Source organism: Neopelma chrysocephalum, unplaced genomic scaffold (assembly GCF_003984885.1).
Source record: "Neopelma chrysocephalum unplaced genomic scaffold, ASM398488v2 Primary Assembly neopelma1_96926, whole genome shotgun sequence".
NCBI lineage: Eukaryota > Metazoa > Chordata > Aves > Passeriformes > Pipridae > Neopelma > Neopelma chrysocephalum.
Genome location: NW_020925569.1, coordinates 271784 through 299599, shown reverse-complemented (window position 1 = coordinate 299599; position 27816 = coordinate 271784). Strand labels below are relative to the sequence as shown.

Here is a 27816-nt window from a genome sequence, read left to right as displayed (position 1 = left end):
AAATTGATTTACTGCTACTGCCTGTAACTTCTGAAAACTGTTAGGCGCCATGTCTCTCCCTAAAACAACCAGAAGAAATTGGGTGAGCTAATATCTTTCCTTCAGTTACAACAGTTTAACTGTACAACCTCTATGTTTTCAATGAACCAAGGTATGTGTGGAAAGTATGGTTTAATATTCAGGAATATTAGCCTAGGCTTTGGCAGACCTCAAGGCAAGTCCACGCTCTGCTATCTGTGAAATGAATTAAGTTTCAGAGCTCTCTTGGTTTTATTCTCTTCCTATGAATTCAAGTGGCAATTTGCCTGCAACAAACTTTTCAGGAAAACAGTGCGCAACATGCTGGTACTTTTCGGTTGGAGAAGGCAGGGATCCTCCTCCTCTATGAGGAAAGAATTTCACCCAAAATATGAGAACATTTGGGTACCGTAAAACTACCTCTTTAAAGATGAATCACAGAATTGGTCAGTATGGAAGGAACAACAGTGGGTCATCTGGTCCAACCTCCCTGCTTGAGCAGAGTCATCCTAGAGCACGTGGCACAGGATTGCATCCAGACAGTTCTGAATGTCTCCAGTGAGAGATTCCACAACCTCTCTGGGCATCACTGTGGATCGCTGTTTGTAATTTCTCACGTCTTCATGCAGATTGCTTTTGGAAAAAGTGTCCCAACCCTGCAGCAGCAACCGCGTGGGGAAAAGCACAAGTAAAGTTACAGTAGGACATGCGTTCTTTGTGTGTGTGTGCGTGCGCCTGCCTGCATGTCTACCCACCGACGGCTGCGTGTGCGCTGGCACTTCGCCAAGGTTCACTAGGTTTCCCAAACGCTAGGCAGGTAGGTAAAGGCAGATCAAGCCCCGTCACGGTAATCGCGGCACGGGCTGCCAGCTCCCCGCTGCGCTCGGCCCCGCCCGGTCCCACCGCCTCCCCGCCGCGCTGCCAATGGGCGTCCGGGACAGGGGCGGACCCCACCAGGCTCCCGGCGGCGGGGGGTTTATATCGGCCCGCCTGGGGGACCGCCGGAGTCAGCAGTGACACCATCCCCAGTACGATGGACGGCGGGCGGCAGGTGGCGAACTTCGGGGCCGGGCCGGCGAAGCTGCCGCGCTCCGTGAGTAAGGGCCGGGCTGGGGCACGGCACGGGTGGGTGTCCTCGTCCTCACGGCTTCCCTGCGGGCGCCGGCTGCAAAGCAGCGGCTGGGAAAGCTCGAGTAAATAGTCATTAAAAGAGTTAAGCCGCACAGCGCCGAAACCTCCTTTCTTCTCCCTTCTCCACCCAACGAACTGCCATGGTAAGCTCGGAGTTTTGGAAGCGAGCCCTAGTGTGTTTTGATTGCTCTCGGAGTCGGTTTTTTTCCAAACCAGATCATATGGCATCAAGGGCATTTCGTTAGTTTTAGGATGGGAAGTAGGTACTCTGTGCAGAAGGGTAGCTGTGTAGAGTATTCCATGAGTCGTCTTTATTTAAGAAATTATAGTGAGTGTAGCGTAGACTCAACCCTCTGGAATGTTGCATCAGCAGCCGTGGATTACCCAGTGGGATATGGAGAGAGGGTGTTTTTTTCCAAATTGCACGCATCTGACTTTCAACTAAGGGTTATGTACTGTGGAATTATTTTTTTTCTTGGTTCTTTTCTTAGTTCCCTTCATAGGGGAAGGGAATAGACGTGTTATTTCTTTAGAAAGTTTCTTTAGGCAAATGAATTTGCTGCAGAGCAGCTTACTTGATTTTTTTGTTTGTTTGTTTGTTTGTTCCCTCTCCCTCCACTCTCCTCCCCCCCCCTTCTTTTTTCTCTCGGAAATGTCCTTTGTAGATGAGGTTGCCAAGAAATTTGTTGTTCTGTCTTGAATCTTTGGTTTCCAAAAGGTGCTCTCAATGGGACTGCTGTAGTACCCAGGTCTCTGACAGACTACTGAAAACTGGATTTAGGGCTTGAGTAGGTCATAGCTGAACTCTGTATTATTAATATGTTTTCTTCTCTTGAAATGCTGTGTTCTTATGTGGACTACTCTATCATCTCGCTTGTTTCTCTTTGATTGTGCTTCACATGAAGTACTCAGACTCACTGAAGCATGAAGGTGGATGGAGCAATTTGTGGCCATTATAAGACGTGTTGTTGATGTCTATTGTCAGGCATGGGCAGATTGTCTGATAAATATTACTAGCAGAACTGGATTTTATCAAGCAGTTCTAGTAGTCTGTGTGCTCCCTTTCACTTTTTCCCCCCTTTTCTGGCATGGATAAATTTGATTGTGGAACATGGTATTTAAAACTAATCGCTAAAATGAAAAGCAGCACAGTTGTTTTCAGATGACCTCTTGCTGACCAGCTGTTACAGTTTATAGGCCGTGCAGATACCCTGTCAGCAAGGTAGATCTCTTGTTCCTGAACCTGTCCAGAGTGTGCAGTTTCTTGTTAGATCCTGGGGTGCATTCATGTAGCATTTGTTTTGGTGATTGTTCTACTGGGGCTCCCTCTTCTCCCATTTCCTTTAGGAAAGCCAGGAGTGTTCTGGCTCTCATACGAGAATTTACTGAAATCAGAAGCTGCAGATCCAGTGGCCAGAATCTCATTCTACTTCGTTAATATTCAAGAGCTATGGGAGAAGACAGGAAAAAATGGAAGGCTGAAGCAGAAGATTACTTGGCTAGGACTTCTAGGAGTGACCTGTTTTTTTTGGTTGTCTCAAAATTTTGCTTCATTTCTTTCTTAACTTTCAATAACGTAGAAAAGACTCATCCTCAAAAAGTGTGGAGCTTCATTCCGTAAAACCAGTCATTGTCCTGTTGGCTCGGTTTAAGGTATCCAATTCCCCAAGCTGACCTTTTCCCTTATGTTTTCTTCAATACCTTGGTTGTCCTATTTATACAAGTCAAGTGAAAGATCACAGATACAGGGGTGGGTATGGGTATTCAGGACGCTTGCTTAGAAAGAGTATGTATGGAAACATTAGGTGTTTTGTAAAGGTTAAGAGTTCCATTTGACTTCTAGAAATCATTCCGAAATCTGGAAAGGTAATAACTTGAAACATGGTCTCCACAACAAGCATATGATTTGAGTTTGCTATCTTATGAAAACCTTCAGCTGCCAGATACAATGAAATTATGGTGACTATACTTCTGTTAATCTCACTCGACAAGTGTCAGGTTATTGCAGTGTAGAGCAGCTGGCATAGGTGTGATGCATCAGTGACTCCACATAGTTGAAAAATCCCTTAATTTATTTCTGGATTTTTTTTCTTTCGTTAGGTATTATTAGAAGCACAGAAAGATTTGGTGGACTACAAAGGGCTTGGTATAAGTGTTCTTGGTAAGACTTTAAAAATTCTACATTTTGCAGAATTTCAGTGTTTAACAGAATTGTTTAATAAGACTTTTTGATCTTGGTATTTCGGCTGCTTTTCTAATACCTTATTCTGGTAGCGTGTATGTCCAGAGACCACTGTTTCATGGTTTATTTCTACCATTCATTAGAGGACACTAAAATGATACATAGCCTGATATTTAGTGATTCAAAACAAAGGACTAGAGACAAAAGATAACAAGTCATATGTCAAACTTTAGTACTTTCAGGTCTTTGAAATAGATGTGTGTATATATATATATATATAGGCAGTTTATAAAAAAAAGATTTTGCATATCTATGAAAGACTATGTACGTATACACATACTGTATACAGATGTACTGTATACATGTGTCTGTATATATGTGTGTAGATACCATATATAGTATCTTACATACTGGATGGCAAAATGCTTTACATACATTTGATGTATAGCACCCTTCCCATTAGGAAGGTAGTATTGTCTTGCCATGAGGAGGATATGTCTTCTGTGCCATATAGGTAGCTGACTGGCTTTTCAACCCGAGCTGCACAAAAGATTTATTGCAACAAGATGGTCAGCACTTTACTAGTCCTATGAAACTGTTTAGTTGCTAAAAATAAAATGTGCAGCTGCACAGTTTGGATTAATGTTTAAATTGTATGCCTACACATGGAAGGCAGCCTATGGATTTAATAACAGGGGTTAGTATTAAGTATCCTTAATGTTTAATTACCATTACTGTATGAAGAAGCCTTGCTAAAAATAATAGAACAAAACAAACTCCTGTACTTTATTATATACTTGCTACAACATTATTAGCAGAGGAGATTCTTAGAGTGAGGAAAAATTAAACCTTTCTAGGGAGTATTTTTTTTTTCCCTGCAAACGTAGTTGCTCTTGGGGGTAGTAGAGTCATGTGGGTCCAAATGTCAATGGACAGGATTTGCCTGTATCTGGACAAGACTGTAGATATAAGTCTTCTCTGGGTATTTAGAAAGGGTCAGGAAAAAGAAAAGAAATAGCAGTGGGAACTGGGAATGACAACCTTCAGGCATTTTGGGTCAGTAGTGTAAAAGGTTTAAAGCTTAACAGAATTTTTAAATCAAATTCATGTATTACCATCTTGTTTCATGCTATTTTTATTTTCTGTTCCATCAAAGAAATGAGCCATCGTTCCTCAGATTTCACAACAATTTTAAATACAACTGAAAATCTCATGCGTGAATTGCTGTAAGTGAATTACTTTCTGCTTATTTTTATTTTGTGGTTGTTCTAGTTACATCAATAATGTGGAGACCTTTCCATGAAGGCACCTGTTTGGTTGTTTTTCCATGCATAGGTACTGTGTATGATAGAGTAATAATCTCGGGGAGTACACTGATCTTCTGTTCGTCTGATACTTATATTTTTGAATTTGACAAAGAGCTCCTATTAAGTTAAGATGTTTTTTATATGACTACTGGACACTGACAAGTTGACTACATTTTGAAATTTGGATTTTTGTCACCTCTATAGAATTTATGACAGACATGACCATAAAGGAATAAATGCAAACAATAGAAATCAGTTCTCTAGTGGTATAGGGGTGATCTCTGCATTGCTTGTAAGTCCAATTTTATTAACATAAGCTCTATGGATGTGTGTTAGAATCATTGATCAAGAGATCTTTTCCTATATGTAGTATGACACATTTTTTTAAAGTTTGAATTATATTATATATTATAAATATATAATGGATTAGAATTACTATTCTCATAGTAGTTAATAATGTTGGTCATTTAACATGAGTGCTTGACCCTCAGTCGCAACCAGAACTATCGACAGAGGGACTTTAATGAATAATTTGAGCAAGTAATTTTTGTGAGTGTATGAGCAACACTTGCTCTGCACATGTAATTTACTGTACCATTGCACTTTCAAACTGAAGGGTCTCAAAGTGGAATTCTACTGTGAGCACTTAAGTATGAAGTTCTTAGCCTGACAGAAAAGCCATGAAGGTAGCAATAGACAAAATTAAAAGTCAGCATTAATTTTGATGGAATGTCATTCAAGTTTCTGTGTACTATGATAGTACAGCTATTCAGGAATGAATTTGTTTAATGCAGTCCCCAGGGGCGGGGAAGGAAAGCTATTCAGAAAACTTATATCACTGAAATGTATAGCATTATTCTTAAATATTTGTTACTCAAGGCCAGTGCTGAGGTAAGTTAGTGGGATTGGGTCTAACATCTTGGCAAACAGTCTTCGAAAATTACAGCATTCTTCCTCAGTTACTGTTAAATGCATAGTATTGAGTAATATGCATCCTGTGTCTTCTGGGAATAATAGAAATGATTATTTCTTTTATGCAGAAATATACCAGACAACTACAAAGTTCTTTTCCTTCAAGGAGGTGGATCTGCTCAGTTCAGTGCAGTCCCACTTAACCTTATTGGTTTAAAGGAGGGAAGACAGGCAGATTATGTGGTTACTGGAGGTTGGTCAGCAAAAGCTGCTAAAGAAGCGGAGAAATATGCCAAAGTGAATATCATTCATCCAAAACTAGGAGCCTATACAAGTAAGTTGATTATTGCATCCATCTACGTGAATGCTTAGCTTTTAGCCTTGCTCTAAAAATGGATCTAACTTAGCTATTGGGCTGTTAAATGTTAACTAGAGTTGACTGCCCAGCACTCAAAAGATTGTCTGCCACATCTCTCAGCATTCGTCACTGGGAGATCTGTTAAATGACTTAACAGTCTCCTCTAGAAAAATAATTGTGAAATGAGGCTGAGCAGATTCCAGAAAATAAGTGGCAAGAAGCAAGTGTCTAAGTGGAGAAGTGGTCTGGGTTGTCTCAGTTTCTTTTAACATTTAACTGAGTTCTTAAGCTATTCACAGGGATATTGTGAGGTATTTCAGTTTCATATATAGTCAGTAATGAGATTTCTCTAAAATTTAGAGGCATGTCTGGGATTTTAACCCTCCTCACCCAATATATGGGAGACCTGAATTCTATTGCCTACTTGTAAGGATTCCTAAATACTTCTCTTTCCCAGCCCTGTATCACTGAATATACATAAATAATTCTTGAGCAGGAATGCATGAGTTCTAGTTTCTATTACTGCTGGTTTTTCTCACTTTTCTTCCCTCTGGTCCAAATTATAGCATTTGAATGGGGAAGATTGGCAACAAGAAAGACCAAGAATATCCCCGTATGAGTTAGTATATTAACTGGTGATTAGGGCACTAACTTGGAAAATAAGTTTATATTCTCTGAGACACAGGAAGGAATGGAACCTACAACTTTCCAGTCTGGGGGAGCATATTCACTATTTGGTAGCTGTAGATAAGGGGAGAGGCAGTAAATAATCTTCCCCTCCCCCGGCTCTGTCTCCCCTCAGGAGGAGGAGAAAAGAAAGGAAGAGCGATTGGAGAAAAGAGAGGAAGAGCAATTATTTGTTCTATGCAAAACCTGTTCTGTGCTGTCAGGACATGCCTGTATATTGCCTGTTGACATAGGAAATCTTGTAAATCAGTTGCAAAGCTTAAAATGGGAGGAAGGTAGATAACCTTGTGTTTGTTCAGCTTGGGTGAGACTGAAATGCTTCTGGGTTTGCACAGAAACACGGCTTTAGAGAACTTTGACAGTGAGAATTTGGATGCTTCAGTGGTTCCAAAGGCAGCAAGAGGATTCTTGAACCTGCTGCCTGAATTCCTGTCAAATGCTGTTTTGGCCCCCAGGACAGTAGTTTATAGTCTGGAATTGTAAACTTGATGAAAATAGTTTGAGAAATAAGGGGTGAAAATAAAAAGGTTTTACAAGATTAATGATGGCTCACCAGATACACTGTCTTCCTGATAACAACATAATTAATACTTTATACTGTGAAACTGTTCTGCATTTGCACTTAGGTTCCACGTTCAAGTAAAATTGCATGCCAAGAAAATTACTTGTCTCCAACTGATCTCTGGGTTTCTTTTTTGTCTGTCTCAGACATTCCTGACCCAAGCACTTGGAATCTTAATCCAGATGCATCTTACATCTATTACTGTGCTAATGAAACTGTCCATGGTGTGGAGTTTGATTTTGTACCTGATGTCAAAGGAGCCGTCTTGGTTTGTGATATGTCATCAAACTTCCTGTCCAGACCTGTGGATGTTTCCAAGGTAAAGTATTGGATGCAGTGGCCACAAAAAGCATTTTCAAACTTGAATGCATGTAATTAAGCGCCTAGAAATGTCTGGATGGCCGGAGATGCTGAGCGGTGAAATTAAGGATGTTTTGTTAATTGAATATCTCGTCATGGATAGAAGTGTTGAATTTTCAAGTTTGAGATTTCTACGTCTATCTGTTTTCCTCATTTTTACATGAAAACTTACTAAACTGTGTTAAAATTTTTCATGTTTATAGCTGCCCAAGATTATTTGGTGGTCTTGGTGGTCTTCACTGTGTACTATCATAGTACACAGAAACTTGAATGACATTCCATCAAAATTAATGCTGACTTTTAATTTTGTCTATTGCTACCTTCATGGCTTTTCTGTCAGGCTAAGAACTTCACACTGAAGTGCTCACAGTAGAATTCCACTTTGAGACCCTTCAGTTTGAAAGTGCAATAGTACAGTAAATTACATGTGCAGAGCAAGTGTTGCTCATACACTCACAAAAATTACTTGCTCAAATTATTCATTAAAGTCCCTCTGTCGATAGTTCTGGTTGCGACTGAGGGTCAAGCACTCATGTTAAATGACCAACATTATTAACTACTATGAGAATAGTAATTCTAATCCATTATATATTTATAATATATACTATAATTCAAACTTTAAAAAATATCATCTGAATCATATTTAGTCTGTAGATAGTATATATATAGGCTATACAGGGTACTGTGAATCAGATTTTTTTAATCCTGCCTCTTAAATGAGAAATCTGTAACCCCTTTTAAGCTCCCAAAGCTTCCTGTGCTGCATAATTATGGTGTCTGCTTCACAGATAATACAGAGGCAGAACACAGTACTTGCCTATGTTTGTAAAATGTGTTATGAGTAGAAGTATTACTGACTAATGAAGTAGCGTGTTTGACGTTTCTTACCTGTGTGCAGCAAAAAGGAGTAATTTTTAGTGCATTCATCATGGCCTCTCCTGATCTTCGTCTTTGAGCAGGTGGATTTTATGATGCCTGTTCTGAAATACTAGATGGGTTGAAAATACTGTGAGCTGTGTCTGAATTTATTTTTAGTAGATTTGCTCAGAGTAGTGTGAAATTTGGGCAGGCTTCCTTGAGAATTATTTGTGGTTATTAAATAAACATTTAGCAAATTGTGAAACTTGTGATTATCTTCCTCAGTTGAATAGCTGTTAAGTGCACTTTGAAATCAGAACTTCTCCTAACTCTTCTTTTGACCTACAACTTGCTCATTTTCAACACATTCTCTGGTATGTTCAGCTGAATAGTATGCCTGTTGTATAAGGATACTGGTGTTTTACTCAGTTGGAAGTGAATGCATGTAGCAAGTCTTTCTTTTCTTCTTCCTTTTAAAGTTTGGTGTGATTTTTGCTGGTGCTCAGAAAAATGTTGGCTGTGCTGGAGTTACTGTTGTAATAGTACGTGAGGACTTGCTGGGATTTGCACTGAAGGAGTGCCCTATCGTACTGGATTACAAAACACAGGCAGCGAATAGCTCTTTGTATAACACTCCACCATGCTACAGGTAAGTCTCCGTGCTATGTGCTTTCCCTTAATCAGAAAGCTGCTGCACTGCCATCTGCTGCTCTTACCTAGAAAAGCTTCCAAAGTTGAGTATTTGCCCTCAAGTCACTGATATGTTGGAGTCTTTCATGTGACTCCTGTGAAAACGTGGGGTGTCCAGCCCTGTGGCTGTAGTAGCGTTTGGGTTGCATAGTGCAACTCAGCCATAAAGGGGGTGGTCTTTTTCAAAGTAAATATTATATGTCGTTACTCCACTGTATAAGTTTAAGGATGCAGTTCTGATTTACAAGAACACAGCTCTAGTCAGTTCAGTGGTGATACTTTGGTCATTACAAATAGGTAGTTTGGCACTTAGACTTTCTTCTTGGACACTAAGTACAGTTTCCTCCTCAGGTTATTCTCAGCATTTGAAACTCCAGATACCTCTTGATTTTCTTTACTGGAAAATAGTAAATATTGTTATTAAAGTTTTAAGTAATATAAAGTATCACAAAACTATGTATTCACAACTGTTGGTTTTGAAATGAAAGTGTAAAAGAATTTTTTTAAAAGGCAGTTTAGTCATTGCTTTGCTTTATTCTCTACTACAATTTTCTGTATTTCTTTGACTACTGTCTCAGTGTTTGACTTGGTATCCAAAAATAAAATGGATCTAGCTTCCTAATCATTGCTAACAGTCAAGATCATGAAATTTTCATGTACCTGATGATTTCATGTATACAAGAAGCAGAACAGACTACACCTTGGTTTTTTAAAATCGCTATCTCCTAGCTTCTGATTGATAGCTAATGAAATGATGATTTTCTACTGGAATATTTAGATTTTGAGCCAGTATACCTTCCCATTCTTAATCGGAAGAATTTTTATACCAGAGTCCACTGAAATGATTAAAAGAAAAAAATAATTCAATTCAGGTATCCTTTTTTCCGTCATTTTTAAAAAATCACTTTGAAAATAACAATTTCTACTTTTCAAGGTAAGATTTCCTTTTCATTCACATAATCTGATAAGGCAGTGTAAGTCTCAGCTCTAACATCTTGTTCATACATGGCAGAATTTGCAATGTTAGGCTGCCTCATGAGTCCCAGGAGATATTAAATGCACTGTATAGGCGTAAAGCTCAGTGATTCCTGCATGTAAGGCCTATAACTTAATGCCATTGCTTACTTGAATTCAGTAAAATTTGAGGGGATACTGATTTTATCTCTGACTCTGCTGATTGTCACTGCAGTGTATTGTTGCAATGACATAGGGGCAGTTGTCTTTATCAGAAGAACAGTATATCTTGTGAGCATTTGTTTATTGCAGATCTTACAGTGCAGAATTTGTTTTCCCCAGTCATATGTGTACTGTAGAGTATGTAGTACTGTAATGATGTATTCTTGCTGGCAGCCTGTCTACCCTATTGGCTGGGTACACCCAGTATCCTTAGGGCTGCTGTTAAGAATTAACTATACAGTGTTTCTAGATTTTTGTCTTCTAAATGTAGCTTTGTAACATAGGCAGTATGTATGTCTTTTTTTTTTCCCCAGTGACTGATGAAGCTGCTATTTCATGATCGATTACTTGCCAAGTCACACATACTGTTTTTGGACACTGTATACTTGAAAATGCCAGCTTTTAAATCTGGCCATTCATGTTTTCCAAGTACAAAGCTATTTCCATTTGAAAAACTGAAGTTCTGCTTAGTCGCAGCACTTGAACACAGTGTTGTTCCTCTGTTTGAATAGCAAAACAAATAAAATTCTGCAGCTTTATTTTAGCCATGGCAAAGAACTCACGAAAAGAAAGTGCTGCTTTAGGTATAAACTCAGTATCTGTCAGTAACCTTAACAGGGCAGTGGGAGGTTAAGGGAGCAGAAAATAAAGTTAAACTAACAGTCTTTCTCATTTCTGATCACTGTCTTGCCAGATTTCACTTCATGCTGCAGACCCACACTGGAGTATACTCCAGAATCCAGAATGTAATGGACTGAAATGTTGGCAGGATATGCATGTTTGGCTTGGCTCTAACTGTCTGTTCCAGTTTAAGGAACTGGCAAAGCTTCTTAGTTCTCTTTTTCTCTACTCTTTTCCTTTCACTTGCTAATGGTTTGCTGGCAAACAGGCATGAAATATTAACTGAATTTGCAAAAGCTACTTCAGCGGGATGTTATAAATTAAGGTGATGCTAATGGCTTTAAACTCATGGCACTACAGAGTTGACTCTATGACCCTAATCTGTTTAGCTAAAATTGGCAATGAATTTGCTATACAAATCTCATTTCCAAGCTCTGGAATGCATTTTGCATTTAAATTTGTTCCAGAAACATTATTTTCACTGACATAAGAGAAGGATAAAAGATTTCATCTGTCCCGGCTTTGTGAATGACTGTAAGACTGACTTCTTGGAGTGAACTTGTCCAAGAAGTTTTGCTCAAGGAAGTGAGGACAAGAGGTGAATGTGGCCCTGTATATTTGGCAAGGGTGTAGGCTATACTTCACTTAAATCCTTTGTACTGGGGTAGTTGACAGCATGCTGTTATAAGTGTGGCAAGATTGTGCTCTCAGAGCTATAAGGTGCTTATAAAAGGCAATCTGTAACCCTGATTAATCTGCAGCTTTTCTACAGTGTTCAAAAATTTGGTACTGTCATCCTCTTAGAAATTAAAAGCAGCAAAATTAAAACAGCCTTCTGCTAGATAGGTGTTAGGGAAACTTCTAGGGTAATGTTCTCTGAGCACTCCCTTGAAATCTATAATGAAGGAATTAATAAGAACAAACTTGTTGGAAATAGGCCATGAAAACTTGTGAGCATGTTTTTATGTAAATTGTTGTAGTCGTGGGGAATGCCTGAACTTGAACAAGCTGAGTTTTGTAGGAAAAGCACAGAGGCAAAAGGCCTCAAGGATTTTTTATGTTGCACTTAGTAACTAGCTTTGAAATACTTGGTCCCAAGCCATGTCATGCCAGTAGGCTTCCAGATCTCTATTTAGAACTTGAATGATAATGAATAATTAAGTGTATTACACCATTATTTGTTTTGCCAAACTTCACAGTTCATGTGGGCAAAAGGTCTTTTTAGACAGAAATGGGATTAAAGTTTTTATTTTTAACATTTGTGAAAATGTGGCTAAATTTCTGGCATTATTCATGCACATGCATTTGAGATTCACCATTGTATTTTTGCTAGAGCAGCTGCACAGGGTGAATGCTATTAACTTTTGTGCTAAATCTGGCTCCTTCTAGGACCTGACAGGCAGTTGTGTAGCCAACAAATTGGCAGTCCATGCAACATGTCTAGGGATGTCCTTGGGAGCCCTGCAAGGCTGCAGGAAACCTGCAGGACATGTCCTTCTGTGCTACAAAAGATTAACTTTGGTCCAGCAGATTTGTGGCTGAAACATTTTGTGAACTATTAGACAAGACTTTTTTCTTTTCTGTTTAAATAATCTCACTGAGGAATGTTCTTTTCCTTTTGCAGTATTTATATCATGGGATTGGTACTGGAATGGATAAAGAATAATGGTGGAGCTGCAGCTATGGATAAACTTAGTTTAATCAAATCACAAATGATTTATGATATTATAGACAAATCTAATGGATTTTATGCGTAAGTTGCTATGCTTTTCCTTTTGGTTTCGATATTTGTTACAGAGCCAAACATATTCATAACTTTCAAGAGTTTGATTGCAGTGTATTTTTCAAGTCACCGTTTTTGAGGACTCCCACAGAAATTATTTGTGCAAACCATTTACTTGGTAACTGCCCAAGGCTGACTTCCATTCCAGTAGGAAGTTACTCCAAGTTATCCTGTATAGATCAATATTGAAGCATACTGAAAACATATTGTAAATTTAATAAAATGCAGGAGCCTAGGAGAAGAGTATACCAAACACAGATAGGCAGATTCTGGTTTGTATGCTTACTGAATTTCTTGGGGAAACACAGAACAAAACAGAGAACGTGGCCTGTAAGAAAGAAATTGTAGAGACCACTTTTGCATTGTATTCTCCCTACCACCTCTTTCAGTAGTCAAAAAATCTGCTTTTTCTCTGTCAAGCAGTGCATTTTTATTTGCTAATCATGCTAAGTACTGAAATGCTTTCTGAAATAAAAGAAGATCAGACCTCAAAATGGAATAAATTTTCTGTATGTACTTTATGTACTGTTTATTTTCTTCAGTTATTTTGATGGCTTTCCAAAGCAGATTTAACCCTCTGATTTTTACGTATTGTTGGAAGGTATTTTTCAGCTCACAGGACCTAGCTGAAGATGTAATAATTTTAATATTCACCAACCCAGTAATTGAGTATGAAAATGCAAAATATTTTCCTTCACTTGCAGTATAAAAGCAATAGTTTGGGGATTTAACTAATTTTCAAGTCCTAGTTAGGATAGGGCAAATTAAATTTGGATTTTAGATTAAAGCTGGTTGCAATCTTAATTGGCAGGGATAAGGTTTCATCATAATATATAGTACATTGGGATTGTGATCCTACTCCAACAAAATCTGGAGGACTTTTCATAAACCTCAGAAAGGAGATAAAGCCTTGAGAAAAACATTTTGTAACAAACAGGAATCTGTTTCTGTCAAGTTGGTCTGTAAGGCAGTTAGTGGGAAATGCAATGCAGATGGGATGGTAAGTAGTCATCTGGGAAAGCAGAACAAGCTTCACTGACTGAGCTGTAATGCATCTTCTGAAGCAATACAGTTAAGATTGCGAATTTTTTATTGTATCCATGACTAAAAGGAAGACTTAATCTGAAGATGCCTTCCCAGCTGTAATGTGCCACCTAATCTGTGGAATGCTTCCCTGGGTAAGCAGTGTGGCAAGCCATTTAGCAAATGGAGCCTTTCTTCCACAAAGTGCTATGTGCCATTCGCAGTTTGCTTTCCAAAGTCTGTGCACTGAGGTATGTCAGATTGTCTAATAGCAACTGGATATTCTAAAAACTATAGCATGGCTACAGTAATTCAGGCATGGGAATGCTTTTAAGCATAGGCCTTTTTGAAGAGTGTTTTTGTGGTTGAGCCTGAAGCAGAAAATTTGAGTAGGCAGGTATTATGATTTTTTTTTTTTTCATTATGGAGACATATGGACAAAGGAACAAGGGAGAAACTAAGAAGAATGATACCCTTTCTTTGCCAAATAGAATAATAATAGGTATGAAATATACATGCAGTTTATGAGAACTTGCTCCTAATGAATGCCTGCAAGAATCTACATCACAGTCTGAGGAAAGAATAAATCTGACGGCTTCATATCTCCTTTGTAACTACAACCACTGAAGAAAGATATTTAAATCTTCTCCCATTTCCCCATCCTTTCTTACCTTCACAAAATAATTGAAGAGAAAAGAAATGTATTTTGAATTTTCCACTTTAGATTAGGTTGGATTTTAAGGTATTAAAGAGCTGTGGTGCATCTTGTATATGTTGTGGCCATGTATGCAATGCTGCATTTGTTCTAGAGATGCCTCTTCTCTCCTTGAAGAGATGATTCTGAGTAATACTGATTTAGAAAGTGGACTGAAACCACTAACAGAAGTCACTGATGTCTGTGGAAATTTTGTAATGCTGTATTTTTATACTTCCTTTACCTTTGTTTAGCTGAGTCTGATTCTGGTATCATGTTTGACTAGCTGAGTACAAATAAGTGTGTCAGTCTTTGAAGACAAAGAAAAGAAACTCCTTGAGACTTATTCAAAATTCACTGTACCTAAACTCACTTATCCTAAGTAACTGTTTTCTTTCTGTTTTGGTTTTTCTTGGAGTGTTTTTTTTCTTTTTTTTGGTGTTGTGGTTTTTTTTTTTGTTTTGTTTTGTTTTGTTTTTTTTTTGATCTATATACAAGCCTCTTACACATTTCTCTGGGGCAATTTTGAGTATGTCAGGAAGGGTTAATAAGCCTTCCACTTTACCATTTCCATTAATATCCTTGGTTAAAAAAGGAAGATTGCTTTCTTTCACAGAAAGTAATGACCTTTTTGATTATAGAGGATCAACTTTGGTTCTAAACAGATGTGATTATTCACATTCTGAAATTGTATATAGCTGAAAACATAAATTTAGCATGAAATGGGCTAAGTATTACATTCTGCAATCTTTCTAGATGTCCAGTGGAGAGAAAGAACCGAAGCAGAATGAATATCCCTTTCCGTATTGGCAGTGTTAAGGGTGATGAAGCCCTGGAAAAGAAATTTCTTGAGAAGGCTGTGGAACTTAACATGATATCTCTGAAAGGACATCGGTAAGTATTAGTCAGACGAATCTCTTTCCTATGCAGAACAAACTATTACTACAGTAGTGATACAGCAGCAGGCATTGTGCATTGACTTACCAGCCTTTCTCATCATAAGCTCTTTCTCATATTGGTTTGGCATCACTTGAGAGTAGTCTAGAGACTGTAATCAGAGACTACTGGTAGCTCAGCTAGTGCTTAGGTGTGGTGGTGGGCTTCAGAGAGCATTCTGCTTAATTCTGCTTTCTTTGGCAAATCTGTCTCTGTGCAAATGCCAAAGAAGGTGTCACTCGATGTTAGATGGTGTCATTGTATGAAGTCTCTCAGGTGGCTTGTCTGCCTAGTGGCAAGAGTTCTTTCCCATGTTCAGTAGTGTTTGTGGGATTAGCTTTTGATGTCATAGAGCTACAGCTTTGGAGCTGTAAATAAGTAATAAATACTAAGCTTCTCTAGATTGCAAGCTTGCCTTGAAGAATTAAATAGTGCTTCTCAGTCACGTAAAATGTGAGTTTTATCCTTTTGGAGTAGGGATGGGTTTAAATGTCTGTGCATGTTATTAATGTGGGGGTTTTTTTTAGAATATACAAAACTTTTTGGTTTTTTTCTCCTCTCTTCTTTTCAATTCAGATCTGTGGGAGGAATCCGTGCCTCTTTATATAATGCGGTGACTGTAGAAGATGTTCAGAAGCTTGCAACGTTCATGAGAAGCTTCATGCAGATGCATCAGTCATAAATGCCCATGGGTTAGAGCCATGCTGCACATCTATGAAATAAAAGCTAAAGAGTTTGAAAGTTACTGTGGTACTGCACAGCTATAGCACACAAGTTGTATTTTCTTTTAGTTCCTGTAGCTACTTCAGTTAACTGTGTGGGATTGAGGCCCAGTCTTGCAATGACTTGGCAATCTTGTCTTTGCTGAAGGTGAGGATCCCTAGACTGATCATGATTAGTTCCGAAATTTGAAAAACAGTATTCTCAATGTGTAGTTAAAACATGAGTAGCATTGTATGATGCTATGGATCTGAGTCTGTTTCTTGCTTCTAGTCACAAAGGACTTCAGCAATGTCTTGTTTTCAGTAAACTTCAGAAGGCAAAATTTGTCGTAAACTTTCTGTAATGCTTTACAAGTACTCTGTGACTGCACAATGAAGCTAATGTGGTCCCTAAGGACATCTAGTTGCCTTATTGGATATATTCCAACAATATACCACCAGCAGTATTTAGGAGTTAATATCAGTGTTCCTAACTTGAAAACCCTGCCTTCAGACTACTCCTCCCATGCTTGAAGTACTATCATAACAATTGCAAATAACTGACTGTGGTTAAAGTCTGTAGGACTGGGTCTCTTTTCCTATTATCATTGATAGTTTAAAGCTAAGATTCATGAGTCTGATTAAATCAATTTATAAGATTTTTTTACTTCTCGATGCATTTTGTATATTAAAATCCTAGATTATTAATTTTATATTCTTATTTTGTAGTATGCATCTTTGCTGCTGCCAAAAACTTGTTCTTAATTTGTTAACTTTGGGCCAAACTGAATTGCTGTATTCCACTCAGTGGATTGGTGAATTTCTCTGCACTGACTTCCTAGCCCAAAGTGCTGCAGATCTGCTTGTCTGGTGCTTCTTAAATGTCTTCCCTCTCCAATTGCTCCAGTACTTTTTCTGCCTTTTCGTTGTTTCAGTTCTGTAGGCTTTTGTATGTGGAACTTTGTCCAGCTGTAGTAAATGCAAGTCTTGACTTCTCTGCCTTTTCCTGACACTACGTCCCACTTTTGGTCCTACTGTCTCACTTGATCCTTCTGCCTTATTGCAGACTTTGATACTCTGGGCTAGAGAAGGAACTGTGGTTATGCAAAGATCTTCAGATCTTCTAATATAGTACCCTTGAGTTACTTTTCTTTCTCAACTTGTGACTTTACCGCCAATGACCATATATTGACACTAACCTCCTATTGTAACTTGCATAGAAGCTATCTCCTACTATCACAGTGTTTATCATTACTGCAGCTGTTTTCGGGCTGTAAACTCTGGTACAGAATGGGGATTTTTTTTTTATTTTTATGTAACATCAGTACAGTAGTAACAATTTAATAATGATAATGATGTGTTGTCCCTTTGTTGATGGAACTTCACAGCAAGTCAGTGGAATGTGCTGGGTTTTAGTTACATTCCTATCTGACAAGTCATCATTTTAAGACTACTGTTTTCAGTGTTTTGTCAACTTAGTGTAACACAAAGTAATTAAACAAATTATGTGAAGAAAATAAAACTTAATCATGTCATGACGTGAAGTATCAGTGTGTGAAACTTTTTGCTTTTGTCACTTTCAGAAGGATGAGAAGTCATGAATAACATGTGTTAGAATTTTAGATTCTGGTATCCACCTTTTCCCTAAAAAGCAAGCTTCCCTCATGTGTGTTTTATTTCTTTCCAAGAAGACTCTTTTCTATAATGAGTGTGGAAACAAAAGTATTATTATGAAAAGGCTTCAGAAAGTCTTTTTGTCCTGCCAATAATTAATATTTAATTTGGGTTCCATATTGAGCTTTTTAACTTTATAAAATTATTCTTCTGAACTTTGTACTTGCTCTCAATAGTAGCTCTGGCTTACCTTTTTCCAAAAGCTAGTCAACCTTTCTATTTTATAATAGCCTTGCATTCCTCTTAGCAGGCATGCTTTTGTGTGTGTTTACAAAAAAGCTTGCACTGATTTATGCAGCTGATTCATCAACCCAACAGGGAACCTCTTCCTGCTTCTGAATTGTGTCTAGCATCTTGTCAATTTTTTTTAACACAGTAAGGCAAAAATCTTGTAGAAGTAAAATATAGAGTGCAGACTACATTAAGCAGACAATGATTGACTGAATATCAAGTGAGAAGAATACAGGAATACTGGGAACTGGAGCATGTGCTGGATGAGTTAGTTACTTGAGGTTTGTTTCAGACTTGTTCATGCAGCAGTTCTAGGCCCTTCCAAGCTGTTCTTCTGAGTGGTGTATTTGGGGTTTTGAGACCTTGATTCCCCTCATCAGATTAAGGGGTGGAACTTCAGCAACAGGTTGCTGAGAGTCCTGGTCTGTTCCTTTTATGTCAGCACTTGCAGCTGGGTCAATAATTGGAGGTAGAGCTTTTCTTGGTGTGATATGAATCCTGAGGCATTAAAAGGTGTTAAAAATAAAGAAGTATTATACGGGTCTCATCTGAGTTTGCCCATGTAGAATGGAAATTTTAAGAAGGGCTCTTTTCAATGAGCAGTTCTTTCAGTTCATCTTCTAGTGGGTTGTCTCTGTCTCCTGGCTCTTGTGTTTGATTTCACAGAACCAGTTGCTAGCATTCTCCTTTGTTTGTAGTATAAAAGTCCCTAGCCAGTGTCTTTCCCAGGCCTGGCCTAACAAGAGAAAGCTGCTGAGAAAGTTGCATGCTGCTTCTTTCTGCTCTGTGCAGTGAGGCTTTAGCCCAGGTGAGAAGTATCCATCAGGAAGGTACTGTGTCCTGGGAGAGTCCTGTCAGTTGTCCACGATATGGACTTCCTTTGGTAGTTGCCATCTGTTAGCCAGACAAGAATTACATGAGAATTAGCAGTCTGGATTGTCACATTCTTATTTAACTAGTAATTTTAGTGGAGATGAATGACTCATATGACAGCAGTGTGGGCAGTCCTGCTCTGGTGTCAGCTGATGCTCTGTATTTTCATGAATTTTCCTGTTTCTGTTTAAATTAATCCCATTTTTTTCTTTTTAACTTATAACTGGCTTAATATTTTTAGATGTACCCAGGGATGTTTGGATGTAAAAAGTTTAAGCCTATTCTTGACTTCCAAGTAGATGTTTGGAATAAAACAGGAATAGAAGACATCGTTTACTGATGTATTAGTAGTCAGGGTATGCTGAAAGTATTATCAGGTCTGGCACTATATTGGTGTATGATTAATTTTCACTATATTTCATTCTCTGGGTAGAAAATAAAATGAGGATGGACCTCTTTGTATTTGATAAGGATATACCTAATTAAAAAGTGAAATGTTACATGGTTTTACATGCAAGCAGTCACTTTAATTGGAAAGAAGTTTCCCCATCCCAGTCAGAAATTGGGCTCTTGATAGTTTTAAAACCAGGATTCATGACAATCTGTGGCAATTCAACCCTTTTAGGCTAAAGAAGCTAAGAAGTTATAATTACCGACAGATTACTGAATGGTTAGAGGAGTGTCATCAAAGAGATGCAAGGAGATATTTTCGCCTTAAGTAGCTAAAGAATAAATGTGTATTTGAAGTGACAGAAACTAAAGCTGCATGGATTCTGAAATCCTGGCAAATTTGAATACTATCGCCTACATTTAGGCTATGCATAGAAGGCAAAAATGGAATATTTTAATAAATGGAATAGTTGCAAGAGATATATGAAGAAATCATGTGAGAGAGGTTGAAATTTGCTAAACTATTTTAAGAGAAATTACCATTATGCTGCTTAGAATTTATAATAAAATGAACACATCTGAGTATGATTCTATGTTTTAGTTCCATGATGTAAACTGAAGAGATTTGAGATGTTGTGGACGACGGGAAAAGTATCACACGACCACAGTATTGATCATGACTAATCCAACTTTATTGCTGTAAGCTTTGTGCTTATAAAGATTAATAATTAGCCTCATACATATTCCAAGCGTAAGCTCATCATTGGCTCCTAATTACCTAAGTTATATTTGCGTAAATGCTGCTTCTTTCTCATGGCTATAGTTACTTTATTTGCTACTTTGCTACTTTCTCTACCTTTCCCATCCTGTTGCTCTAATTTTTCTATCACGTATGCAACTTCATAGACAATGCAGCTTCTCAGCAGACAATGCAGCTTCACATATTCTTAGACAATGCAGTTTCACAAACACAGTGAACAGTGACCTTCTGATAACTTTTCCTTTAGCGTGAGACCAGAGCTATAGAATCTCTCTCGTGTCCTCTTTCTACTAACCAAGTTTCTGCAATGTCTTCCACATTGAGAGACGTATTGCTAAAACTAAGGATAATAGTAACAAACATTCTTTGCTGTAAAACTGAGTAAATATTCTTCCATACTGTGAGGAATAGTCTTTGTAATTGAAACACCTGTATGAAACTTTAAGACTCTGGTGCTAGGTTTTGTAGCTTGGCAAACCAGACCTAAAAAATTATAAAAGCTGGAAAAGTTAGTTCTGGGCTGGCAGTGCTCTGCCAGTGTAGGGTCACACTGTTTTGTGGCCCCAGTCATACTGCTTTTGGACACATTTTTATTGTGAGGACACACCTCTTTCCTTAGTGTTAGGCATGTGTTAATGCTTGTCTCAGTTGTGATTGTGCTTCACCTGATGTCCTGGTACTCCAAGTTATCTGTCAGGTCTGGTCCCTCTATCAGGACTGAAATTGAAGATTTTGTCTGTGGATGTATTTGACTCAGCCACCTAAACTGTACCTCCTCCTTCCTGGTATGGCAGGGAAGCTTGTCTTCAATTACCTAAATCTGTCTGATGGTGTGAAGTCATTTCACATAAGACAGGACATTGCTCTGGTGCTGTGAGGGGTCCTATGATGTGGCAAGAAAAAGAGACTGATAGCAGAGCTATGTGCTCTGAGACTTCTGGAAGAGGCATTGGACCAAGTTAGTGATGAGGTAGGGGCAAGGTGAATGCTGGGTGACAGCTGGTGAATAGGAGGATATATTGCAAGGTTTTGTTTAAAATTAAAGGAGAAGAATAGAAACAGAAGAAAAACATTAAGAATGTAATACAACATAAAGTTGTTATATTGTTAGCTATTGGTGTACGAATTAGAATCACTTTTAAGAGGTGGTCCTCTGTCTAACTTCCCTGCCCTTATCATCCAGGAGGGGTACTGCTTGTTTTGCTCCATGACTACTAATATCACCATAAGGGCCATAGCAAAAATGTAGCTAGACTGGAAAAGTAGGCAGAACACACCTATGTATGTCAGTTAAATGTCAGGGTTGAACTACACTCTCATTTTGCATGCACAGCCATGTAATGACCCCCAATGTGTAATTTACTGGATCCATATTGTAACAATAGCTGCAGATGAACAAAATTCTTGATTCAATAACTTCTTTACATCTCGGTTATAATCAGAGAAGCGGTCCCATTGTGTTCCACATGCCCTCTAGCTATAGCTATAGTTTTAATTACAGCATTACTTTGAAAGCTAATTCCTTGTTTGGCAGCACTATTCAGAAATTTTAACTGACAGTGGAGTGTACATTTCTGTAAGTGAAAAATCCACATATTACCAGAAAATCTTTCTCTTTTTTTGTGCAAAATACACAAATTTATACGTGTAAAGGAAGCTAGAATACTATTTCTATCCCTATGACATTTGGCACTGAGTAGGCAACCACATCTGGGATTCTGACAGTAGCTCTCTGCTAAGTTTTATCTACCTCACTGCTGGTTGGTAGATACTCTGAACTACAACTGAATGGAAAAAAAACAACCCCAAACTTTTGCCCTTGTGGCCAAGAAGACCAGCGGTATCCTGGGTTGCATTAGAATGTGCGTTGCCAGCAGACTGACGGAGGTGATCCTACCCCTTTACTCAGCCCTGGTGAGGCCACATCTGGAGTGATGTGTCCAGTTCTGGTCTCCTCAGTCTGAGAGAGACATGATGCTCCTGGAGCAAGTTCAGTGGAGAGCAACAAACATAATTAAGGGACTGGAGTATCTCTCTTATGAGAAAAGGCTGAGAGAGTTAGGCCTGTTCAGCCCTAAGAAGAGACGACTGAGAGGAGAACCTTATCAGTGTCTATAAGCATCTGAAGGGAAGGTGTCAGAAGGGTGGAGCCAGGCTCTTCTTGGTGATGCTGAGCGACAGGACAAGAGGCAATGGACAGAAACTGATGCAGAGGAAGTTTCATGTGAATATGAGGAGGAACTTGTTACTGTGCAGTGTATCCTCACTGGAGATACTCAAGAACCGCCCGGACACAATCCTCTGCCATGTGCTTTAGGATAACCCTGCTAGAGCAGGGAAATTGGACCTCATGACCCACTGTGATCCCTTCCAGCCATGCTAGTTCTGTGATACACATGAAGGGAATGCATCCTAAAAATCAGCCACAGATCCTTCAAATTTTAAAAGACAGCATGCATAGATGAATATTAGATATCCTTGCTTTTAGGAAGTTTTAATTTGTGTTCTGATTATGTTGATTCCCATGATTTTATATATACCCTGAAATGTGACTTATTTATCCAGTATGGAAATAGTTCTACAGTTCTTCCATGGATATTGCTCTGGGGAGACCGTATTATGGCCTTTTAGTATACAAAGGGATCTTATGAGGAAGATGGAGCAAGACTTTTTATCAGGATCTGTAGTAAAAGGACAAGGGGATAACTGAAAGCTTAGATTTAGATAGGACATCAGGAAGAAATTTTTTATGGTGAAGATGGTGAGGCATTAGAACAGATAGCCCAGAGAAGCTGGGAAGTGTTCAAGGCCAGGGGCTTTGAGCAACAGGGTCTAGTAGAAGGTGTCCCTGCCCTCAACAAGGGAGTTGGACTAGTTTGTCTTTGAAGATCCCTTCCAACACAAACCACTCTATGATTAAACAAATCTCTTATTTTGGAGTAATGCTAGTGTAAATCTTAATTCAAGATTTTACCAGTAGTGAATCAGTTCGACACCTTGAAATATGGTAGAAATTATGGTGACAGTCCATGCTCAGAATGGGATGAACAAATAATAGGGGCAATTCTCTGAACAGAATAGCCGTGGCTCAGCAATACTGAAATAACACCTGCAAATATTGAGCCAAAATGTTGCTGAGCATTGCTAGATCCTTGCTGGAGCAAAATGAACAGCATTGGATGACTGCTGGGTCCAGTATGTTTACTTTGAGTTCTTTCATAAAATTGTGTTTATTTAGAGAATTCATTTAATTTAGGATTCTCATTCCTTACTGTAGAAAATACAGAGCTTATTATATTAAGGATGCTCATGCAGAGTGAAAGGCATTGGGGAATTTACTTAAAGGATCAGATATCTGCAGATGCGATACGAAGCAGCACAAACTTTGTGTGGCTCTCCCCATCTCTGTGAAAGGGAGTACATTTTGTAAAAAGACACCTTGTTAAGAGTTTTAGTTCTGGAATGAGGCTGAGCCAGAAGTAGACAAGAACTATATGTCTGTAGAATAAGAAAACTATATTCACAGAGGAAGATGCTGGAAAGACAGCATAAACAGTCTGGAGTGTTGATACTCATTATCCTCTGTGTTAACGTCCAGAGAACGTGAAAGGCTCCTTGTAATGTCTTTCCCACACAAAGAATAACCTTGTATTTCAGTCTGATGTCTTTTATTTCAGATTAAACCAAACAAACAGGCTAACAATTTAGAAAATGTGAAAGGCCGGGAAGTTCTCTGTCGCTGGAGATATTGATGGGAAAGGTCCACAAGGGCAGAAGGGGATCAGTGATTCACAGTATCACACTTCTCCTCACTCTCTGTTGAAGTGTCTCAGTGTTTGCATGCACTCTGTGTGCTTGTGTGTGCAAAAGACATCGAGATGGAGCCCTACTCAGTATAAAGCAAATGATCAGTGTTTAGGCGTGAGTCAATCTGGAAAGTTCAACTCCAGGCAAAAGATCGCAAAAGGTCAGTAAACACATTAGCATATTACAAGGCTTAACGAACTTACACTCTGCAGAGCAAATTGTTGTTCAGGTCTGGAAGAAATCTATTTTGTTGACTATTCATAGCTTAGTGTGATTCAGCTCTGTGTAGAGCAGAGGTCCTAGAATAATAAACAGAGACAGTTAATAATAAGTTGCAGAAGAGAGCACTGTTTTACTTGAATCAGGACATCACCAGAGATCACCAGATCACCACAGCTCTGATGTGACTTGCAAGGCCTAAATCTCCTGCCTCAGATAAGCACTCTGTCTCTCAAATAGGGAAGTTTCCAGTCACCACAGGTAATTGGGGACAAGTTGCAGTATATCTCTGAGAAATCAAGACATCCTGATGCTGCAGCATGGAACCATGAAAGAGAAATTGTTTTCATTTAAGGATTTGAAGGGCAGAATTGGTTATCTAGCTAACTATGTTCAGGGTATCTTCAGGCTGTTTAACAGATGATATACATCTAGCAACCCATCTCAAAAACCTGAGAACTAAGAGAGCTTATGGGTTGAAATGTCCCCGACTTCTGAGTGTGGAGGCTGCTTTGAGTTTATTCTTGAAGCGCTGCTTACCTTATGATTTTTTTTTATCTGTAAGAGATATTATGTAGTCTAAAATGAAGTCTCAAAAATTCCAGTTCCTGTATTAAATTCTTGCAATACTATTAAAAGCTCAGTTCTAGAAAGCAGTGATTATTCTCTAAAAAGAATATAATTACTCTTAAAATGTAGGCTAAAAGAGGATTTTATGGCCCTCATTCCATTAGTGATGCTCATGGTGTTAAGGAGAACTGATATCAGATTGTCAGTTTTAGCAACAAGATGTAAAGTTATAGTGGCAGTGGGCCTTGGAATATACTATTTCTTGCATATTCTGAGGCATGACACCTAAATTTCCTTCCCCATTCAAACCTTCCATCAGCCAGGTTAGCTGGCTAAAGATGATGTGTTATCGGTTACAGTATATTGTAGGATGCTTTGTGGTTCACCACAGAGATAACAATGCTCCCAAGAAACCATGCAGCTGCTAATGGCAATGTTTTGTCTATTGAGTGGGATACATAAGGACTAATGAAGGGAGAGCAGCACAATCAGGACTCGGTGGTCACACAATGTGTCCCGCGCTAGGATAAAGGAGAAGGAAAAACAATTTCCACTACTTGAGAAACAATAAGTATGAAACACACTATAAATTACAGCTGTGCTGCCTGTGACAAAATATGCAGTGGTTTATCATCCTATTAAAAAAACACTATTCAGTAAGAAGTATATAAGACAGAGACAGTTTGGATTCACACTTGAGACAACATTCTGAACAAGAGAAGATGAGGGACTCAGAGATGGAGCTAGGAATCATAGCAAAGATGAGAGGAATTGTTCAGCTCTTTCTGAATTTCAGAAAGAAGGTAGATCTGTTGGCAGCAAGGAATAAGAGATGACCAGCATTACTTAACTGGCAAGTTCCCATATTCTGGAACAGGAGTTTTAAGAGTCCTTGCATGAAATGCTCAAGCTCCATTGCTAGACTTGCCCATGCTATAAATCTTTCAGAAATCACATTTGTGGCTTAGATCCCCAGAGAGTCTGCCTTTTGAAGTGAGATAGATCAAAATGGTGTGGGAGATCCAAGGCTAGATGGCTGCAGTATGGGAAATGAAGACTGACGTAATGCAAAAGAGAAGGAACGAGTTGCATGGGTGAGAAGTCAGGGCTTCAGCACCAGTGTCAACAATTGCTGCTGCTGAGTGTTCAGCCAAGTGCTCACAAAATGAGTGCTGTTAAGGTGGAGAGGTGCTGCATTAAGGTCAAAAATTTAGATATCTTTATTTTCAAGGCTGCATTAAGACAGCAGGTACCTGCCATCAGTCAGGGGGTGAGAAACAGGCAGGCTTCAGCCTGGTTCTTTCCACCAGCCCCTCCAGGGCCCAAGTAGCAGCAGGCTGAGGGCCCTCCTGTAAGAAACCTGGTCTGCAGAAGTCTGTAGCCCTGCATTCTTGGTGATGGGACTTTTGGCAGGAAGTGGAGCAAATGACCTGATTATTCTTTTGCTATTAAAAAGGACTGATGTATGCATTTTTTCTTTTGTTTTCCTCATTCTTTCTTAATCTGTGAAAATTGAGGGTAAACTGGGCAAAGGGCAGATAGCTCAGCTTGCCAGCTGGAGGCCTCTTATGGCTGAGGCTGCCATTGTTTGTGAAGAGGTAGATGAGTCTCCGTGTCCTACATTTAAACTATGATGCCCATCCTGCGCCTTTCCACTTGGGCAATAATTGACAATATACCCTGGAATTACCCAAAGTCTTGAGACTAAGCATATGGGCTTTGGTGTTAGATATTTGTAATTATTTCAGTGAAGCAAGGCTTTAGAAAAGGCAGTGTATTTTATTGCAGTCACTGCTGGTTATTTCAGTTCCTTCCTTACAGCAGATAGCAAGCCCCTACCCTGCAGCAGCCTGCACTGTGGTGTCCCTGTTACCCACAGCTGCACCACTACTGTCACTTAATTTAAGGGGAGTGTTTAATGCTCCAGATCTGATTTTCCTGAGGTGGTGTTGAGTACTGCTTGAAGTGTAACTGAGTGAATGGTTGTGGACTGCTTTGTCGCTGCAAATGGCATAGATCTTTCTGATGCACAGTACTTTCCAATATGCTGCATGCTAAGGCGTTTTCAAATGTTTTCTAAAATATGGTTTAAAAACTTACCTCTAGAACTAAATGGGCTAGTTCAGGGGGATTCTTTAATTGGTCATTAATATGGTGTTTAGTGATAGAAAGGAAAGGCTGTCTGCCAAACATACAAAACATACTTTGTAATATCTTATTTTTAAACTGTACGTAGTCTTTTAGTTTGGGAATAAGTGGATATAAATTTAATTGGTATGGCTCTTTTGTGATGGTTTCAGTCTAGGCCTTCCTGGAGACCAGCTTGTAACCAGGAAGGAACTAGGACCAAGTGGTCACTAGGAAAGTGACCAAGGAAGTATTCCTTTACGTAACCTGAGGTATAAATAAGGCATAGATAAGAGAGCTCGCTGTCTTCTCTTCCAACAAGGTTCAAGAACAGTAGATCCCTACGTGGTCTTGCTTGTCTGAAGTTGAGGCCTGTATCGACTGCTGTTGTCTGCCACACGTGAGGGGAGGGTGCTGGGCCACGTCCAGCCGTCCTGCTTCTCTCAAGGGAAGTGGTGAGATTTTGCCAGTTCTCTATTTTGCTGGTTACTGGATTTTTAGATTGTGTAGACCTGTTTTGTTTCTGTCCCTTTTCGTCCTTTTTTTGTCCTTTTTCCCTTCTCCCTTCCCCCGCTCCCTTTTAGGAAGCTATTTGGGGTTTCTGGGGTTATAGGTATATAGTATTCTCACTGTATATATCTGTTTTATATGTAAAATATATTTTTTGCAATAGCTTTGGCTGTTTGGTTTTTTTCCCTTCCCTTTCTGGGAAGCAGGCTCTGTTGTTGAGTTTTGGAGACTTGACGGGAAGCCAGCTCCAAACTTGCACATCTTTCAACCCCAAACTAGTTATCTTCTCATCTCCAACCCATGAGGTTGAGAGATCAAATTAATCTGTTTTGATCTTGTTTCACTTAAAAAGTAAAGGTCCCATTAACAGTACATGTAAAGTAACAGTACAGTGTTGTTGTACGTATAGTTTATACATATAGCATATGGTCTGCCTTTCTGAAACTTAAGAACAGAGCTACAGGCTACTGAGTTTACCATAATGCCAGTCTGTTTTGTCCCAGACCAGACTAGGGAGCTCAAGTGCCAGAGCAGGTAGTAAGGCACTGGGCTGCTCCAGGGGATATCTCCTCTTAAGCAGAGGCCAGCCCCAAAACCTCAGGTTATCCTTCTTTTTTACAGGCTTGTGCCATGAGACAGTTATCAAATATGTGCAT

At 39.0% G+C, this 27816-nt stretch overlaps 1 protein-coding gene across 2 annotated transcripts; it reads left to right on the top strand.

The window, feature by feature from the left end:
- The first annotated feature begins 981 nt into the window (after nucleotides 1-981).
- On the top strand, nucleotides 982-17543 carry PSAT1 (phosphoserine aminotransferase 1). 2 transcript variants are annotated; one of them, XM_027670690.1, is made up of 9 exons: nucleotides 982-1111; nucleotides 3250-3310; nucleotides 4488-4557; nucleotides 5679-5884; nucleotides 7304-7476; nucleotides 8855-9024; nucleotides 12487-12615; nucleotides 15119-15256; nucleotides 15875-17543. In XM_027670690.1, exons 1-9 carry the CDS (start codon nucleotides 1052-1054, stop codon nucleotides 15978-15980), a joined length of 1113 nt encoding a protein of 370 aa, XP_027526491.1. In that variant the 5' UTR covers nucleotides 982-1051; the 3' UTR covers nucleotides 15981-17543. The 2 variants fall into 2 exon arrangements, with proteins under 2 accessions (XP_027526491.1, XP_027526492.1); XM_027670691.1 differs by having other exon boundaries at nucleotides 1034-1115.
- Nucleotides 17544-27816: the final 10273 nt, after the last annotated feature.